The 20,895-nt window shown below is 30.8% G+C and overlaps 1 protein-coding gene across 1 annotated transcript in view; it reads right to left on the bottom strand.

The window, feature by feature from the left end:
• LOC134697495 (myotubularin-related protein 2-like) overlaps positions 1 to 20,895 on the bottom strand; it is a 43,457-nt gene that overhangs the window by 5,909 nt on the left and 16,653 nt on the right. Inside the window, exons 2-7 of the mRNA XM_063559775.1 lie at positions 4,285 to 4,359; positions 3,646 to 3,834; positions 3,193 to 3,284; positions 2,659 to 2,752; positions 1,358 to 1,456; positions 513 to 620 (exon numbers count right to left, since the gene is read on the bottom strand). Of these exons, the coding sequence (XP_063415845.1) occupies positions 513 to 620; positions 1,358 to 1,456; positions 2,659 to 2,752; positions 3,193 to 3,284; positions 3,646 to 3,834; positions 4,285 to 4,359 (657 nt within the window). The remainder of the gene's footprint in view (positions 1 to 512; positions 621 to 1,357; positions 1,457 to 2,658; positions 2,753 to 3,192; positions 3,285 to 3,645; positions 3,835 to 4,284; positions 4,360 to 20,895) is intronic.

Here is a 20,895-nt window from a genome sequence, read left to right as displayed (position 1 = left end):
TTATTTGTGGCATATATATTTGTGCATCTAACGCACTATGAATTGCACGATACAAGAAAGTATTAAATACCGTATGTAGAAGGGGGAATCATACCTGTGAAATGAGAATATCAAAGTTCACCATTGTGTGTCATATGATTTGTAATAGTGACAAACAACACCTGTAAAAATATACATAAATGTTAGTCATCTACACACAGATACGTTTTTGAAATGGTTGATACAAACATAGGGATGATTTTAAAAATTATTTCCCTCAATCTATAGGTATCTCCTTACGTTGTCACAAACATTCAAGTAATTTCAAAAGTGATCCTCTATTAATCATCTGGAAAACAAATGGACATGAGGAATCTTAAACTCCACACAGTGCATACATAATTCGGTGATGTCTTATTGACATATAAATCTTAATAATAAAATAGAATTCGAAATTTATTAAGGCATTTCAATAAGTATTTGTATTCAAGACAAAAGAGACAAATCTTTACACAAATTATACAATAACAAACCTGTGCAAACTTATGACCAAAACTCAACCACTCTTTTTCTATAAGAACTTCAAATCCTCTGATTGTTCTGTAGAAAGGATCCAACATCAACATGGCTAAACAGGTCAACTAAAATAAACAGTCAAACTCTAACATAAACATAGCTAAACAGGTCAACTAAAATAAACAGTCAAACTCTAACACCAACATGGCTAAACAGGTCAACTAAAACAAACAGTCAAACTCTAATATCAACATAGCTAAACAGGTCAACTGAAATAAACAATCAAACTCTAACACCAACATGGCTAAACAGGTCAACTGAAATAAACAATCAAACTCTAACATAAACATAGTTAAACAGGTCAACTGAAATAAACAATCAAACTCTAACCTGAACATAGCTAAACAAGTCAACTGAAATACACAATCAAACTCTAACATCAATATAGCTAAACAGGTCAAACTGAAATAAGCATAAAGCAATTATCAGTAAAATTTAAACATCATTATTATTTACCAGGACAGCTGAGATCAACAATTAAGATCTAACATTAACAGGACAAAACAGTCCACTGGTGTAAAAAGTCATAATCTAACCATCAACATGGTCAACTAAAATGAACAGTCACTTAAAACTGCTTGAATGTGTGACATTATATCAAATTTTCAAACACTCAATTTGTTAATTTTAAGTTGTTTTTTCTTTCTTTGCATAATTGTATATAATAAACACATACATAGCCTAAATACTCTTCTACTTCAAATGAAAAAAAGGTAAACAAAATTGTCTTTTCTTTATTATGATTAAAATAACTGAGTATTAACATTTGTGATGTAAATTTTTATGAGAATTGAGATATTACCTGAGATGTTCTGTCCCACCCATCACTACAATGAACTAATACTGAGGTCTTCTGACATTCAACTTTATCTGCAACTCTCAAAGCACCTGCTAGTACTTGCTGAAAACAGGCAATATAAGTTGTACTTAATTCCAATGTGAAATAGTGCATTCAAATATATTTTTAAAAGCTGAATAACTTAAATATTGAATATCATCAATTATATGTCAAGATAAATTCCTTTTCTTGATGTTGTATTGATTATATATACAAATATTTCTTTTAGCATATATCCAATTATTTTAATTATATAAAAAAAGAGTTATTTTTACAGAATTTATTGGCACATATATTTTTCCTTTTGCTCACATAATAGATAAATAAATGTATTATTATTACAGTGACCTATAGTTGTTAAATTCTGTGTCTTTTTGGTCTCTTGTGGAGAGTTTCCTCATTGGCAATCATACTAAATCTTCCTTTCTATATTAGGTACTTTGACCTATAATGGTTTTCTTTTTAACAAATTGTGTTTTGGATGAAAAATTGACTCACATTGGCACTCATTCCACATCTTCTTATACCTATTAAAATTTACATATACTGCAGTTGACAGAGATATGTCTACCCTGTGTTAATTGTCAAAACATTCAATATAGTCATAAAACCTTGAAGGTGCAAGGCAAAATCTCCATGTAAAATAGAAAAGCCAGTGCTGATATAACTGCATACCAAATACTCAATATAAGACGTTCATTTTAAACTGAACTGAACAAAAATTTTAACAATTGTAAACTATATGCAAAAGTCATTGAACCATGAAGAATAAGCCAGCTCCTATATTCTCAATGAGACGAGACATGCAGGTATTAATATAATTATATACCAAATATCATCTATCTAGATACCACTTGTGTTCCCTCTAAAATTGAACAAACAAAAACTGTTGTAGCTGTTTGACCTCTCTTCTGTTAATCTAAGGGAAAACATCATAGAGAGGGTGTACGAGGGTTTCTGATCCTGAAATCTAGGGCTTAAAAACATAAAATTCCTAGGGCCCAAATTTAAAGAAATTCAAATCCCAACAACCCGAAATTAAAAAAAGAAATCCTGGACCCTGAATGGTTAATTTCGAAATACCGAGAATAAAAACACCCAATCCAGATGTCTGTAAAAGGTCTTGTCTTTCCTTATATATATAATTATCATGTAAAAAGTACGCAATAGATAATCAAATCGATATATATAGGTTCTTGCTTAATGAGTATTCAAATCAACAGTACTCGATCAATTAAGATGAACCATGTTTTCGATTTTTATACCTTTATATGATCAAGCCAATGTGTTGACTCTATATCAGACAACCAATGAGCATCGTTTATAGTCGGGAATACCACATCACATAATTTTATTAAACTGAAATAAAATAAATAAAAATAAGAAAATCTTCAGTCATGATAATAAAAAAAAATTAGCATTCTCACCGGTCTTTTTAGTGACTAGGTTACAGGAATATATTGAAATGCTGTAAATCCAGTTATCAATTAAATAGCAAATATGTATGCAGTAAAGAAATAAATATTAATGAATTTATAGAGGGTTCTTTTAACAATTCTCTGTCACACAAAAAAACAACACTTCCTGCAAGTATTTACCCGTAAAATTCTGGTAGGACACAAGTTAGAAATGTAAGTAACTAATGAATTAGCAGACCAAGACAAACTGCAATTACTGGTATTTTCAATAAATATAATATAGACATGCAATAGCTGCAAGAAAGAATAAATAACATAATAGAGGCATAATAAATAAAACCAACTTAAATTCAGGAAAAGTCCAAACACCAGTATGCTTACCTATCGCTAACAACATGTATGTTCTGTATATCTAAAAATAGAATTTCTGCATTCTGGTAACATTCTTCTTTTTCAAAACCACCACCTTTTACCTGAAATTAATGAATTAAAATATCTGCATTCTAATTATTACAATCAAGTAAGGTTAAACTTTGGTTTTTTTTCTCTAAGTTGTCAGGAAAAACGAGAAAATCCTAGGTTTTTTACCTTTTTTGGATCCCTTTGTTTAGGGTCATATAGAATGCTTTAAAACAATCCTATCATTCTCAACATTAGCTAAAGTTTTTTTACCTTGTCCTGAGTAAATTAACCCGTACATTTCAACAATTTTTTACATTTTCAACGATATGGTTAATAAAGCAACATGTACCATATTAGCAAGGGCATTAACTCTTGGTCTAGTATCCATAAGATATAATTTGTAACTGAGTTGATCTGAGATAATCAACGTACAATATTACCAAGTGCCTTAAAAGATGGTCTTGCATCCATGATATAAATCTTGTTAGAGTGAACATTAGCGTCCAATATCATCTGTATATAGGCCTCGTCATCTTTGTTCCTTCTGTTAGCAACACCAACCAGAGGCTGACTTGATCTGGTTATTGTAGCTTTACTTTCTGGGTGAATCCAAGATAAAACCTACAAGAATTTTACAATATTACGATACATATACTATGAATCTTTATTTTGTTTTATGGGATACTAATTTACGTGGCTTTCATTGACATTGGTAAGCAATAAATTTAAATGTTAATTCAAAGTACAAATTTTCCATAGGCTTTTGTGCAGACTTTAGCATGACCACAAAAATTTAAAAAAAAATGCGCTGTGTGAAATTAACACTGAAGCTAGACATGCTTAATCAGAAAGAATATTTTGCAGTATTTCAAGAAACGATTTTCCTATAAATTTAAGTTTGTTTTCATTTAATATGTAGGTCAAAACTTGTTATGGTCAATTATTCATCCCAAATGGCCATAAAAACGTCCAAAGAATTTTACAATAAACTTTTGTTGTTGGGTTAATGTCCCATTGACAACAAATTAAAAAGTAATTTATTTGGTAAATAAATGTAATAAACACACTAACAGGTAATTTTCCTCTGCTTCTAAATGATGCCACCTGTTTGATGTCATCATCTGTGGCAGCCTGAGGTGTTACGATCTAAAAATTAAAAAAAAACATAAACATTATTTATACTTATTGGAAGATTTCTTAAATACTGATTTGACCATTGGTGTTATTCTTAACTTACACCAATTGTAATAATTGTCCTATCTCAGGCATAGATAACCTTAGCAGTATTTGGCACAACTTTCTGGAATTTTGAATATCCTCAATGCTTTTCAACTTCCTACTTGTTTGGCTTTATAAAATATTTGATATGAGCGTCACTGGTGAGTCTTATGTAGACGAAACGCACGTCTGGCGTGCTAAATTATAATCCTGGTACCTTTGATAACTATTTACACCACTGGGTCGATGCCACTGCTGGTGGACGTTTTTTCGCCAAGGGTATCACCAGTCCAGTAGTTAACACTTTGGTGTTAACATGAATATCATTAATGTGGTCATTTTTATAAATTTCCTGTTTACAAAACTTGGAATTTATCGAAAAACGAAGGATTTTCTTATCCCAGACATAGATAACCTTAGCTGTATTTATCACAATTTTTTGAAATTTTAGATTCTGAATGCTCTTCAACTTTGTACCTGTTTGGCTTTATAAATATTTTGATAAGAGCGTCACTGAAGAGTCTCATGTAGACGAAACGCACGTCTGGCGTACTAAATTATAATCCTAGTACCTTTGATAACTATTTGGTCCGAGACCACAATTGTCGTCCCTTGATTTTCGTTGTTCACGAATATAGTCCCTAGTGTTAACGGTGGGTTACTTGCCAATAATTTTTATACCCCTTCCAAATTTATTTCTCCATGTTTAATGCCTCAAATTGTAAGTAGGGGGTTAAAACTACACTGTAAAAAAATTTGGGTCCAGAATTTTACAGGAAAGTAGTGATTTGGTCCAGCTGAAAAAGGTTAAAAATTAGCACTTCGGAAGCTGTCAAAAGATTTCAAGACACTCTAAACACAAAATTGTCCATATTTTGAGTTAGAGGCGATGAAGTTTTCTATATTTTTGATATAATTTGTCCCAAAAGTAGTACAACACACTGTAAAAATTTCATTGAGAAAGCGCAGGTGGGATTTTTTTAATTTTCATTTATGTTCTAAAAGAAATGCACTACGAATTAATTGTGTTCTCGGACCTAAGAGGTGAAGTCTGTAAATATAGAATCTGTACTTTGGCAACTTCCCTAAATGATTTGATGGTTTCAATTTGTCAAATAGCATGAAACTAAAGGATTTAAACTTTTATTTTATAGAACTTCTGCAAAAATGACCAATTTTGGCATTTTATGGTCAAAATAGGCATTTTAAGGCTTTTTCAATAATGATGCATACATGGCATTCTGACTTGTTATCTGACAGGTTTTCATGTGTCAATACTTGTGTTTATATGCCTTTATCTAGTTCTTTTACTTGTTTATGAACTCAGAATCTACAGAAAAGAACATTATCTCAGACAATATGTACAAAATGTGTTGTATAAATGACCCTTGTTTAACGCCCTGTTTGGATGAAGTCAAAAGTGGGGTTCTTGGTACATAAAATTTGAAGTCCACAATAAAGACCTCACTAAATTTGTATCAAAAGCACTTTACAATGTCTATTGTACCTGTTCCATCTCACATAATATCTTTCTTTTCTTCTGTAGGATAGCAAGTGGTTTAGATATAAGCCTGTTGAGACTAAAATTGCATTCAAGTTTTTCATTAAAAAGGCAAAAATCTTTGTATCAGACCATACTGTCTGTAAGAAAAGTTAATTGCAAGAGCCTTTTTGGGCTCAGACTTGTTGTATCATGTCACATGAGTATAGAAATGATAAAAAGACACAATTTTTTATTTCTTATAGCCTCAATATGCATTTTTTAATGTAAATATGTGGCACGGCCAAAATTGACCCTTATTTCTTTCCAGTCTTACTTGGCTTAAGACCCTTTTTTAAATAATATGCTATGTTATTTGTGACTTTTCTTTCCATTTAAAGTACATTCAATACATATATAAGGATTATTTATAACCAAAAAGTTTCACAAATTTAAAATTGCTGGAAAATATTACATCTTCATGTAAGGCCCCCTTTCATTGAAAAACCTCAATTTTTAGGCCCAGGCTGATATAAATTTGACTTTTGAATAATTAAGCTAAGTCTGATAAATCAAATGAGTACTCTATTGCTTTTGGTACATAATAAATGATATATTAGGGCATCTAAAAAGTATTTTTTTGCAATATTTTAATTTTCAAAGCCCAAAATGTTGATAGTTGAAATTATTCAATTTTAACGTCAAAATTTAACACGCAAAGATGAGTATAGAATTTAGCATATTGTCTATAATATATATCCTATTGTTATGAAACTTTGCAAGCAGTGTTATAATTTATAAAGCTCTGGTCATACCAAGTTTTTTTAAGATTTGTCAACTCTTTCTATCCTATTAGGTCCGAGACCACAATTGTCGTCCCTTGATTTTCGTTGTTCACGAATATAGTCCCTAGTGTTAACGGTGGGTTACTTGCCAATAATTTTTATACCCCTTCCAAATTTATTTCTCCATGTTTAATGCCTCAAATTGTAAGTAGGGGGTTAAAACTACACTGTAAAAAAATTTGGGTCCAGAATTTTACAGGAAAGTAGTGATTTGGTCCAGCTGAAAAAGGTTAAAAATTAGCACTTCGGAAGCTGTCAAAAGATTTCAAGACACTCTAAACACAAAATTGTCCATATTTTGAGTTAGAGGCGATGAAGTTTTCTATATTTTTGATATAATTTGTCCCAAAAGTAGTACAACACACTGTAAAAATTTCATTGAGAAAGCGCAGGTGGGATTTTTTTAATTTTCATTTATGTTCTAAAAGAAATGCACTACGAATTAATTGTGTTCTCGGACCTAAGAGGTGAAGTCTGTAAATATAGAATCTGTACTTTGGCAACTTCCCTAAATGATTTGATGGTTTCAATTTGTCAAATAGCATGAAACTAAAGGATTTAAACTTTTATTTTATAGAACTTCTGCAAAAATGACCAATTTTGGCATTTTATGGTCAAAATAGGCATTTTAAGGCTTTTTCAATAATGATGCATACATGGCATTCTGACTTGTTATCTGACAGGTTTTCATGTGTCAATACTTGTGTTTATATGCCTTTATCTAGTTCTTTTACTTGTTTATGAACTCAGAATCTACAGAAAAGAACATTATCTCAGACAATATGTACAAAATGTGTTGTATAAATGACCCTTGTTTAACGCCCTGTTTGGATGAAGTCAAAAGTGGGGTTCTTGGTACATAAAATTTGAAGTCCACAATAAAGACCTCACTAAATTTGTATCAAAAGCACTTTACAATGTCTATTGTACCTGTTCCATCTCACATAATATCTTTCTTTTCTTCTGTAGGATAGCAAGTGGTTTAGATATAAGCCTGTTGAGACTAAAATTGCATTCAAGTTTTTCATTAAAAAGGCAAAAATCTTTGTATCAGACCATACTGTCTGTAAGAAAAGTTAATTGCAAGAGCCTTTTTGGGCTCAGACTTGTTGTATCATGTCACATGAGTATAGAAATGATAAAAAGACACAATTTTTTATTTCTTATAGCCTCAATATGCATTTTTTAATGTAAATATGTGGCACGGCCAAAATTGACCCTTATTTCTTTCCAGTCTTACTTGGCTTAAGACCCTTTTTTAAATAATATGCTATGTTATTTGTGACTTTTCTTTCCATTTAAAGTACATTCAATACATATATAAGGATTATTTATAACCAAAAAGTTTCACAAATTTAAAATTGCTGGAAAATATTACATCTTCATGTAAGGCCCCCTTTCATTGAAAAACCTCAATTTTTAGGCCCAGGCTGATATAAATTTGACTTTTGAATAATTAAGCTAAGTCTGATAAATCAAATGAGTACTCTATTGCTTTTGGTACATAATAAATGATATATTAGGGCATCTAAAAAGTATTTTTTTGCAATATTTTAATTTTCAAAGCCCAAAATGTTGATAGTTGAAATTATTCAATTTTAACGTCAAAATTTAACACGCAAAGATGAGTATAGAATTTAGCATATTGTCTATAATATATATCCTATTGTTATGAAACTTTGCAAGCAGTGTTATAATTTATAAAGCTCTGGTCATACCAAGTTTTTTTAAGATTTGTCAACTCTTTCTATCCTATTAGGTCCGAGACCACAATTGTCGTCCCTTGATTTTCGTTGTTCACGAATATAGTCCCTAGTGTTAACGGTGGGTTACTTGCCAATAATTTTTATACCCCTTCCAAATTTATTTCTCCATGTTTAATGCCTCAAATTGTAAGTAGGGGGTTAAAACTACACTGTAAAAAAATTTGGGTCCAGAATTTTACAGGAAAGTAGTGATTTGGTCCAGCTGAAAAAGGTTAAAAATTAGCACTTCGGAAGCTGTCAAAAGATTTCAAGACACTCTAAACACAAAATTGTCCATATTTTGAGTTAGAGGCGATGAAGTTTTCTATATTTTTGATATAATTTGTCCCAAAAGTAGTACAACACACTGTAAAAATTTCATTGAGAAAGCGCAGGTGGGATTTTTTTAATTTTCATTTATGTTCTAAAAGAAATGCACTACGAATTAATTGTGTTCTCGGACCTAAGAGGTGAAGTCTGTAAATATAGAATCTGTACTTTGGCAACTTCCCTAAATGATTTGATGGTTTCAATTTGTCAAATAGCATGAAACTAAAGGATTTAAACTTTTATTTTATAGAACTTCTGCAAAAATGACCAATTTTGGCATTTTATGGTCAAAATAGGCATTTTAAGGCTTTTTCAATAATGATGCATACATGGCATTCTGACTTGTTATCTGACAGGTTTTCATGTGTCAATACTTGTGTTTATATGCCTTTATCTAGTTCTTTTACTTGTTTATGAACTCAGAATCTACAGAAAAGAACATTATCTCAGACAATATGTACAAAATGTGTTGTATAAATGACCCTTGTTTAACGCCCTGTTTGGATGAAGTCAAAAGTGGGGTTCTTGGTACATAAAATTTGAAGTCCACAATAAAGACCTCACTAAATTTGTATCAAAAGCACTTTACAATGTCTATTGTACCTGTTCCATCTCACATAATATCTTTCTTTTCTTCTGTAGGATAGCAAGTGGTTTAGATATAAGCCTGTTGAGACTAAAATTGCATTCAAGTTTTTCATTAAAAAGGCAAAAATCTTTGTATCAGACCATACTGTCTGTAAGAAAAGTTAATTGCAAGAGCCTTTTTGGGCTCAGACTTGTTGTATCATGTCACATGAGTATAGAAATGATAAAAAGACACAATTTTTTATTTCTTATAGCCTCAATATGCATTTTTTAATGTAAATATGTGGCACGGCCAAAATTGACCCTTATTTCTTTCCAGTCTTACTTGGCTTAAGACCCTTTTTTAAATAATATGCTATGTTATTTGTGACTTTTCTTTCCATTTAAAGTACATTCAATACATATATAAGGATTATTTATAACCAAAAAGTTTCACAAATTTAAAATTGCTGGAAAATATTACATCTTCATGTAAGGCCCCCTTTCATTGAAAAACCTCAATTTTTAGGCCCAGGCTGATATAAATTTGACTTTTGAATAATTAAGCTAAGTCTGATAAATCAAATGAGTACTCTATTGCTTTTGGTACATAATAAATGATATATTAGGGCATCTAAAAAGTATTTTTTTGCAATATTTTAATTTTCAAAGCCCAAAATGTTGATAGTTGAAATTATTCAATTTTAACGTCAAAATTTAACACGCAAAGATGAGTATAGAATTTAGCATATTGTCTATAATATATATCCTATTGTTATGAAACTTTGCAAGCAGTGTTATAATTTATAAAGCTCTGGTCATACCAAGTTTTTTTAAGATTTGTCAACTCTTTCTATCCTATTAGGTCCGAGACCACAATTGTCGTCCCTTGATTTTCGTTGTTCACGAATATAGTCCCTAGTGTTAACGGTGGGTTACTTGCCAATAATTTTTATACCCCTTCCAAATTTATTTCTCCATGTTTAATGCCTCAAATTGTAAGTAGGGGGTTAAAACTACACTGTAAAAAAATTTGGGTCCAGAATTTTACAGGAAAGTAGTGATTTGGTCCAGCTGAAAAAGGTTAAAAATTAGCACTTCGGAAGCTGTCAAAAGATTTCAAGACACTCTAAACACAAAATTGTCCATATTTTGAGTTAGAGGCGATGAAGTTTTCTATATTTTTGATATAATTTGTCCCAAAAGTAGTACAACACACTGTAAAAATTTCATTGAGAAAGCGCAGGTGGGATTTTTTTAATTTTCATTTATGTTCTAAAAGAAATGCACTACGAATTAATTGTGTTCTCGGACCTAAGAGGTGAAGTCTGTAAATATAGAATCTGTACTTTGGCAACTTCCCTAAATGATTTGATGGTTTCAATTTGTCAAATAGCATGAAACTAAAGGATTTAAACTTTTATTTTATAGAACTTCTGCAAAAATGACCAATTTTGGCATTTTATGGTCAAAATAGGCATTTTAAGGCTTTTTCAATAATGATGCATACATGGCATTCTGACTTGTTATCTGACAGGTTTTCATGTGTCAATACTTGTGTTTATATGCCTTTATCTAGTTCTTTTACTTGTTTATGAACTCAGAATCTACAGAAAAGAACATTATCTCAGACAATATGTACAAAATGTGTTGTATAAATGACCCTTGTTTAACGCCCTGTTTGGATGAAGTCAAAAGTGGGGTTCTTGGTACATAAAATTTGAAGTCCACAATAAAGACCTCACTAAATTTGTATCAAAAGCACTTTACAATGTCTATTGTACCTGTTCCATCTCACATAATATCTTTCTTTTCTTCTGTAGGATAGCAAGTGGTTTAGATATAAGCCTGTTGAGACTAAAATTGCATTCAAGTTTTTCATTAAAAAGGCAAAAATCTTTGTATCAGACCATACTGTCTGTAAGAAAAGTTAATTGCAAGAGCCTTTTTGGGCTCAGACTTGTTGTATCATGTCACATGAGTATAGAAATGATAAAAAGACACAATTTTTTATTTCTTATAGCCTCAATATGCATTTTTTAATGTAAATATGTGGCACGGCCAAAATTGACCCTTATTTCTTTCCAGTCTTACTTGGCTTAAGACCCTTTTTTAAATAATATGCTATGTTATTTGTGACTTTTCTTTCCATTTAAAGTACATTCAATACATATATAAGGATTATTTATAACCAAAAAGTTTCACAAATTTAAAATTGCTGGAAAATATTACATCTTCATGTAAGGCCCCCTTTCATTGAAAAACCTCAATTTTTAGGCCCAGGCTGATATAAATTTGACTTTTGAATAATTAAGCTAAGTCTGATAAATCAAATGAGTACTCTATTGCTTTTGGTACATAATAAATGATATATTAGGGCATCTAAAAAGTATTTTTTTGCAATATTTTAATTTTCAAAGCCCAAAATGTTGATAGTTGAAATTATTCAATTTTAACGTCAAAATTTAACACGCAAAGATGAGTATAGAATTTAGCATATTGTCTATAATATATATCCTATTGTTATGAAACTTTGCAAGCAGTGTTATAATTTATAAAGCTCTGGTCATACCAAGTTTTTTTAAGATTTGTCAACTCTTTCTATCCTATTAGGTCCGAGACCACAATTGTCGTCCCTTGATTTTCGTTGTTCACGAATATAGTCCCTAGTGTTAACGGTGGGTTACTTGCCAATAATTTTTATACCCCTTCCAAATTTATTTCTCCATGTTTAATGCCTCAAATTGTAAGTAGGGGGTTAAAACTACACTGTAAAAAAATTTGGGTCCAGAATTTTACAGGAAAGTAGTGATTTGGTCCAGCTGAAAAAGGTTAAAAATTAGCACTTCGGAAGCTGTCAAAAGATTTCAAGACACTCTAAACACAAAATTGTCCATATTTTGAGTTAGAGGCGATGAAGTTTTCTATATTTTTGATATAATTTGTCCCAAAAGTAGTACAACACACTGTAAAAATTTCATTGAGAAAGCGCAGGTGGGATTTTTTTAATTTTCATTTATGTTCTAAAAGAAATGCACTACGAATTAATTGTGTTCTCGGACCTAAGAGGTGAAGTCTGTAAATATAGAATCTGTACTTTGGCAACTTCCCTAAATGATTTGATGGTTTCAATTTGTCAAATAGCATGAAACTAAAGGATTTAAACTTTTATTTTATAGAACTTCTGCAAAAATGACCAATTTTGGCATTTTATGGTCAAAATAGGCATTTTAAGGCTTTTTCAATAATGATGCATACATGGCATTCTGACTTGTTATCTGACAGGTTTTCATGTGTCAATACTTGTGTTTATATGCCTTTATCTAGTTCTTTTACTTGTTTATGAACTCAGAATCTACAGAAAAGAACATTATCTCAGACAATATGTACAAAATGTGTTGTATAAATGACCCTTGTTTAACGCCCTGTTTGGATGAAGTCAAAAGTGGGGTTCTTGGTACATAAAATTTGAAGTCCACAATAAAGACCTCACTAAATTTGTATCAAAAGCACTTTACAATGTCTATTGTACCTGTTCCATCTCACATAATATCTTTCTTTTCTTCTGTAGGATAGCAAGTGGTTTAGATATAAGCCTGTTGAGACTAAAATTGCATTCAAGTTTTTCATTAAAAAGGCAAAAATCTTTGTATCAGACCATACTGTCTGTAAGAAAAGTTAATTGCAAGAGCCTTTTTGGGCTCAGACTTGTTGTATCATGTCACATGAGTATAGAAATGATAAAAAGACACAATTTTTTATTTCTTATAGCCTCAATATGCATTTTTTAATGTAAATATGTGGCACGGCCAAAATTGACCCTTATTTCTTTCCAGTCTTACTTGGCTTAAGACCCTTTTTTAAATAATATGCTATGTTATTTGTGACTTTTCTTTCCATTTAAAGTACATTCAATACATATATAAGGATTATTTATAACCAAAAAGTTTCACAAATTTAAAATTGCTGGAAAATATTACATCTTCATGTAAGGCCCCCTTTCATTGAAAAACCTCAATTTTTAGGCCCAGGCTGATATAAATTTGACTTTTGAATAATTAAGCTAAGTCTGATAAATCAAATGAGTACTCTATTGCTTTTGGTACATAATAAATGATATATTAGGGCATCTAAAAAGTATTTTTTTGCAATATTTTAATTTTCAAAGCCCAAAATGTTGATAGTTGAAATTATTCAATTTTAACGTCAAAATTTAACACGCAAAGATGAGTATAGAATTTAGCATATTGTCTATAATATATATCCTATTGTTATGAAACTTTGCAAGCAGTGTTATAATTTATAAAGCTCTGGTCATACCAAGTTTTTTTAAGATTTGTCAACTCTTTCTATCCTATTAGGTCCGAGACCACAATTGTCGTCCCTTGATTTTCGTTGTTCACGAATATAGTCCCTAGTGTTAACGGTGGGTTACTTGCCAATAATTTTTATACCCCTTCCAAATTTATTTCTCCATGTTTAATGCCTCAAATTGTAAGTAGGGGGTTAAAACTACACTGTAAAAAAATTTGGGTCCAGAATTTTACAGGAAAGTAGTGATTTGGTCCAGCTGAAAAAGGTTAAAAATTAGCACTTCGGAAGCTGTCAAAAGATTTCAAGACACTCTAAACACAAAATTGTCCATATTTTGAGTTAGAGGCGATGAAGTTTTCTATATTTTTGATATAATTTGTCCCAAAAGTAGTACAACACACTGTAAAAATTTCATTGAGAAAGCGCAGGTGGGATTTTTTTAATTTTCATTTATGTTCTAAAAGAAATGCACTACGAATTAATTGTGTTCTCGGACCTAAGAGGTGAAGTCTGTAAATATAGAATCTGTACTTTGGCAACTTCCCTAAATGATTTGATGGTTTCAATTTGTCAAATAGCATGAAACTAAAGGATTTAAACTTTTATTTTATAGAACTTCTGCAAAAATGACCAATTTTGGCATTTTATGGTCAAAATAGGCATTTTAAGGCTTTTTCAATAATGATGCATACATGGCATTCTGACTTGTTATCTGACAGGTTTTCATGTGTCAATACTTGTGTTTATATGCCTTTATCTAGTTCTTTTACTTGTTTATGAACTCAGAATCTACAGAAAAGAACATTATCTCAGACAATATGTACAAAATGTGTTGTATAAATGACCCTTGTTTAACGCCCTGTTTGGATGAAGTCAAAAGTGGGGTTCTTGGTACATAAAATTTGAAGTCCACAATAAAGACCTCACTAAATTTGTATCAAAAGCACTTTACAATGTCTATTGTACCTGTTCCATCTCACATAATATCTTTCTTTTCTTCTGTAGGATAGCAAGTGGTTTAGATATAAGCCTGTTGAGACTAAAATTGCATTCAAGTTTTTCATTAAAAAGGCAAAAATCTTTGTATCAGACCATACTGTCTGTAAGAAAAGTTAATTGCAAGAGCCTTTTTGGGCTCAGACTTGTTGTATCATGTCACATGAGTATAGAAATGATAAAAAGACACAATTTTTTATTTCTTATAGCCTCAATATGCATTTTTTAATGTAAATATGTGGCACGGCCAAAATTGACCCTTATTTCTTTCCAGTCTTACTTGGCTTAAGACCCTTTTTTAAATAATATGCTATGTTATTTGTGACTTTTCTTTCCATTTAAAGTACATTCAATACATATATAAGGATTATTTATAACCAAAAAGTTTCACAAATTTAAAATTGCTGGAAAATATTACATCTTCATGTAAGGCCCCCTTTCATTGAAAAACCTCAATTTTTAGGCCCAGGCTGATATAAATTTGACTTTTGAATAATTAAGCTAAGTCTGATAAATCAAATGAGTACTCTATTGCTTTTGGTACATAATAAATGATATATTAGGGCATCTAAAAAGTATTTTTTTGCAATATTTTAATTTTCAAAGCCCAAAATGTTGATAGTTGAAATTATTCAATTTTAACGTCAAAATTTAACACGCAAAGATGAGTATAGAATTTAGCATATTGTCTATAATATATATCCTATTGTTATGAAACTTTGCAAGCAGTGTTATAATTTATAAAGCTCTGGTCATACCAAGTTTTTTTAAGATTTGTCAACTCTTTCTATCCTATTAGGTCCGAGACCACAATTGTCGTCCCTTGATTTTCGTTGTTCACGAATATAGTCCCTAGTGTTAACGGTGGGTTACTTGCCAATAATTTTTATACCCCTTCCAAATTTATTTCTCCATGTTTAATGCCTCAAATTGTAAGTAGGGGGTTAAAACTACACTGTAAAAAAATTTGGGTCCAGAATTTTACAGGAAAGTAGTGATTTGGTCCAGCTGAAAAAGGTTAAAAATTAGCACTTCGGAAGCTGTCAAAAGATTTCAAGACACTCTAAACACAAAATTGTCCATATTTTGAGTTAGAGGCGATGAAGTTTTCTATATTTTTGATATAATTTGTCCCAAAAGTAGTACAACACACTGTAAAAATTTCATTGAGAAAGCGCAGGTGGGATTTTTTTAATTTTCATTTATGTTCTAAAAGAAATGCACTACGAATTAATTGTGTTCTCGGACCTAAGAGGTGAAGTCTGTAAATATAGAATCTGTACTTTGGCAACTTCCCTAAATGATTTGATGGTTTCAATTTGTCAAATAGCATGAAACTAAAGGATTTAAACTTTTATTTTATAGAACTTCTGCAAAAATGACCAATTTTGGCATTTTATGGTCAAAATAGGCATTTTAAGGCTTTTTCAATAATGATGCATACATGGCATTCTGACTTGTTATCTGACAGGTTTTCATGTGTCAATACTTGTGTTTATATGCCTTTATCTAGTTCTTTTACTTGTTTATGAACTCAGAATCTACAGAAAAGAACATTATCTCAGACAATATGTACAAAATGTGTTGTATAAATGACCCTTGTTTAACGCCCTGTTTGGATGAAGTCAAAAGTGGGGTTCTTGGTACATAAAATTTGAAGTCCACAATAAAGACCTCACTAAATTTGTATCAAAAGCACTTTACAATGTCTATTGTACCTGTTCCATCTCACATAATATCTTCTTTTCTTCTGTAGGATAGCAAGTGGTTTAGATATAAGCCTGTTGAGACTAAAATTGCATTCAAGTTTTTCATTAAAAAGCAAAAATCTTTGTATCAGACCATACTGTCTGTAAGAAAAGTTAATTGCAAGAGCCTTTTTGGCTCAGACTTGTTGTATCATGTCACATGAGTATAGAAATGATAAAAAGACACAATTTTTTATTTCTTATAGCCTCAATATGCATTTTTTAATGTAAATATGTGGCACGGCCAAAATTGACCCTTATTTCTTTCCAGTCTTACTTGGCTTAAGACCCTTTTTTAAATATATGCTATGTTATTTGTGACTTTTCTTTCCATTTTAAAGTACATTCAATACATATATAAGGATTATTTATAACCAAAAAGTTTCACAAATTTAAAATTGCTGGAAAATATTACATCTTCATGTAAGGCCCCCTTTCATTGAAAAACCTCAATTTTAGGCCCAGGCTGATATAAATTTGACTTTTGAATAATTAAGCTAAGTCTGATAAATCAAATGAGTACTCTATTGCTTTTGGTACATAATAAATGATATATTAGGGCATCTAAAAAGTATTTTTTTGCAATATTTTAATTTTCAAAGCCCAAATGTTGATAGTTGAAATTATTCAATTTTAACGTCAAAATTTAACACGCAAAGATGAGTATAGAATTTAGCATATTGTCTATAATATATATCCTATTGTTATGAAACTTTGCAAGCAGTGTTATAATTATAAAGCTCTGTCATACCAAGTTTTTTTAAGATTTGTCAACTCTTTCTATCCTATTAGGTCCGAGACCACAATTGTCGTCCCTTGATTTTCGTTGTTCACGAATATAGTCCCTAGTGTTAACGGTGGGTTACTTGCCAATAATTTTTATACCCCTTCCAAATTTATTTCTCCATGTTTAATGCCTCAAATTGTAAGTAGGGGGTTAAAACTACACTGTAAAAAAATTTGGGTCCAGAATTTTACAGGAAAGTAGTGATTTGGTCCAGCTGAAAAAGGTTAAAAATTAGCACTTCGGAAGCTGTCAAAAGATTTCAAGACACTCTAAACACAAAATTGTCCATATTTTGAGTTAGAGGCGATGAAGTTTTCTATATTTTTGATATAATTTGTCCCAAAAGTAGTACAACACACTGTAAAAATTTCATTGAGAAAGCGCAGGTGGGATTTTTTTAATTTTCATTTATGTTCTAAAAGAAATGCACTACGAATTAATTGTGTTCTCGGACCTAAGAGGTGAAGTCTGTAAATATAGAATCTGTACTTTGGCAACTTCCCTAAATGATTTGATGGTTTCAATTTGTCAAATAGCATGAAACTAAAGGATTTAAACTTTTATTTTATAGAACTTCTGCAAAAATGACCAATTTTGGCATTTATGGTCAAAATAGGCATTTTAAGGCTTTTTCAATAATGATGCATACATGGCATTCTGACTTGTTATCTGACAGGTTTTCATGTGTCAATACTTGTGTTTATATGCCTTTATCTAGTTCTTTTACTTGTTTATGAACTCAGAATCTACAGAAAAGAACATTATCTCAGACAATATGTACAAAATGTGTTGTATAAATGACCCTTGTTTAACGCCCTGTTTGGATGAAGTCAAAAGTGGGGTTCTTGGTACATAAAATTTGAAGTCCACAATAAAGACCTCACTAAATTTGTATCAAAAGCACTTTACAATGTCTATTGTACCTGTTCCATCTCACATAATATCTTTCTTTTCTTCTGTAGGATAGCAAGTGGTTTAGATATAAGCCTGTTGAGACTAAAATTGCATTCAAGTTTTTCATTAAAAAGGCAAAAATCTTTGTATCAGACCATACTGTCTGTAAGAAAAGTTAATTGCAAGAGCCTTTTTGGGCTCAGACTTGTTGTATCATGTCACATGAGTATAGAAATGATAAAAAGACACAATTTTTTATTTCTTATAGCCTCAATATGCATTTTTTAATGTAAATATGTGGCACGGCCAAATTGACCCTTATTTCTTTCCAGTCTTACTTGGCTTAAGACCCTTTTTTAAATAATATGCTATGTTATTTGTGACTTTTCTTTCCATTTAAAGTACATTCAATACATATATAAGGATTATTTATAACCAAAAAGTTTCACAAATTTAAAATTGCTGGAAAATATTACATCTTCATGTAAGGCCCCCTTTCATTGAAAAACCTCAATTTTAGGCCCAGGCTGATATAAATTTGACTTTTGAATAATTAAGCTAAGTCTGATAAATCAAATGAGTACTCTATTGCTTTTGGTACATAATAAATGATATATTAGGGCATCTAAAAAGTATTTTTTTGCAATATTTTAATTTTCAAAGCCCAAAATGTTGATAGTTGAAATTATTCAATTTTAACGTCAAAATTTAACACGCAAAGATGAGTATAGAATTTAGCATATTGTCTATAATATATATCCTATTGTTATGAAACTTTGCAAGCAGTGTTATAATTTATAAAGCTCTGGTCATACCAAGTTTTTTTAAGATTTGTCAACTCTTTCTATCCTATTAGGTCCGAGACCACAATTGTCGTCCCTTGATTTTCGTTGTTCACGAATATAGTCCCTAGTGTTAACGGTGGGTTACTTGCCAATAATTTTTATACCCCTTCCAAATTTATTTCTCCATGTTTAATGCCTCAAATTGTAAGTAGGGGGTTAAAACTACACTGTAAAAAAATTTGGGTCCAGAATTTTACAGGAAAGTAGTGATTTGGTCCAGCTGAAAAAGGTTAAAAATTAGCACTTCGGAAGCTGTCAAAAGATTTCAAGACACTCTAAACACAAAATTGTCCATATTTTGAGTTAGAGGCGATGAAGTTTTCTATATTTTTGATATAATTTGTCCCAAAAGTAGTACAACACACTGTAAAAATTTCATTGAGAAAGCGCAGGTGGGATTTTTTTAATTTTCATTTATGTTCTAAAAGAAATGCACTACGAATTAATTGTGTTCTCGGACCTAAGAGGTGAAGTCTGTAAATATAGAATCTGTACTTTGGCAACTTCCCTAAATGATTTGATGGTTTCAATTTGTCAAATAGCATGAAACTAAAGGATTTAAACTTTTATTTTATAGAACTTCTGCAAAAATGACCAATTTTGGCATTTTATGGTCAAAATAGGCATTTTAAGGCTTTTTCAATAATGATGCATACATGGCATTCTGACTTGTTATCTGACAGGTTTTCATGTGTCAATACTTGTGTTTATATGCCTTATCTAGTTCTTTTACTTGTTTATGAACTCAGAATCTACAGAAAAGAACATTATCTCAGACAATATGTACAAAATGTGTTGTATAAATGACCCTTGTTTAACGCCCTGTTTGGATGAAGTCAAAAGTGGGGTTCTTGGTACATAAAATTTGAAGTCCACAATAAAGACCTCACTAAATTTGTATCAAAAGCACTTTACAATGTCTATTGTACCTGTTCCCATCTCACATAATATCTTTCTTTTTCTTCTGTTAGGATAGCAAGTGGTTTAGATATAAGCCTGTTGAGACTAAAATTGCATTCAAGTTTTTCATTAAAAAGGCAAAAATCTTTGTATCAGACCATACTGTCTGTAAGAAAAGTTAATTGCAAGAGCCTTTTTGGGCTCAGACTTGTTGTATCATGTCACATGAGTATAGAAATGATAAAAAGACACAATTTTTTATTTCTTATAGCCTCAATATGCATTTTTTAATGTAAATATGTGGCACGGCCAAAATTGACCCTTATTTCTTTCCAGTCTTACTTGGCTTAAGACCCTTTTTTAAATAATATGCTATGTTATTTGTGACTTTTCTTTCCATTTAAAGTACATTCAATACATATATAAGGATTATTTATAACCAAAAAGTTTCACAAATTTAAAATTGCTGGAAAATATTACATCTTCATGTAAGGCCCCCTTTCATTGAAAAACCTCAATTTTTAGGCCCAGGCTGATATAAATTTGACTTTTGAATAATTAAGCTAAGTCTGATAAATCAAATGAGTACTCTATTGCTTTTGGTACATAATAAATGATATATTAGGGCATCTAAAAAGTATTTTTTTGCAATATTTTAATTTTCAAAGCCCAAAATGTTGATAGTTGAAATTATTCAATTTTAACGTCAAAATTTAACACGCAAAGATGAGTATAGAATTTAGCATATTGTCTATAATATATATCCTATTGTTATGAAACTTTGCAAGCAGTGTTATAATTTATAAAGCTCTGGTCATACCAAGTTTTTTTAAGATTTGTCAACTCTTTCTATCCTATTAGGTCCGAGACCCACAATTGTCGTCCCTTGATTTTCGTTGTTCACGAATATAGTCCCCTAGTGTTAACGGTGGGTTACTTGCCAATAATTTTTATACCCCTTCCAAATTTATTTCTCCATGTTTAATGCCTCAAATTGTAAGTAGGGGGTTAAA

The sequence above is a fragment of the Mytilus trossulus genome, chromosome 14 (assembly GCF_036588685.1).
Source record: "Mytilus trossulus isolate FHL-02 chromosome 14, PNRI_Mtr1.1.1.hap1, whole genome shotgun sequence".
NCBI classification, from domain to species: domain Eukaryota; kingdom Metazoa; phylum Mollusca; class Bivalvia; order Mytilida; family Mytilidae; genus Mytilus; species Mytilus trossulus.
Note: the sequence above shows the minus strand (reverse complement) of the source record. Positions and strands in the feature narration are given on the sequence as shown.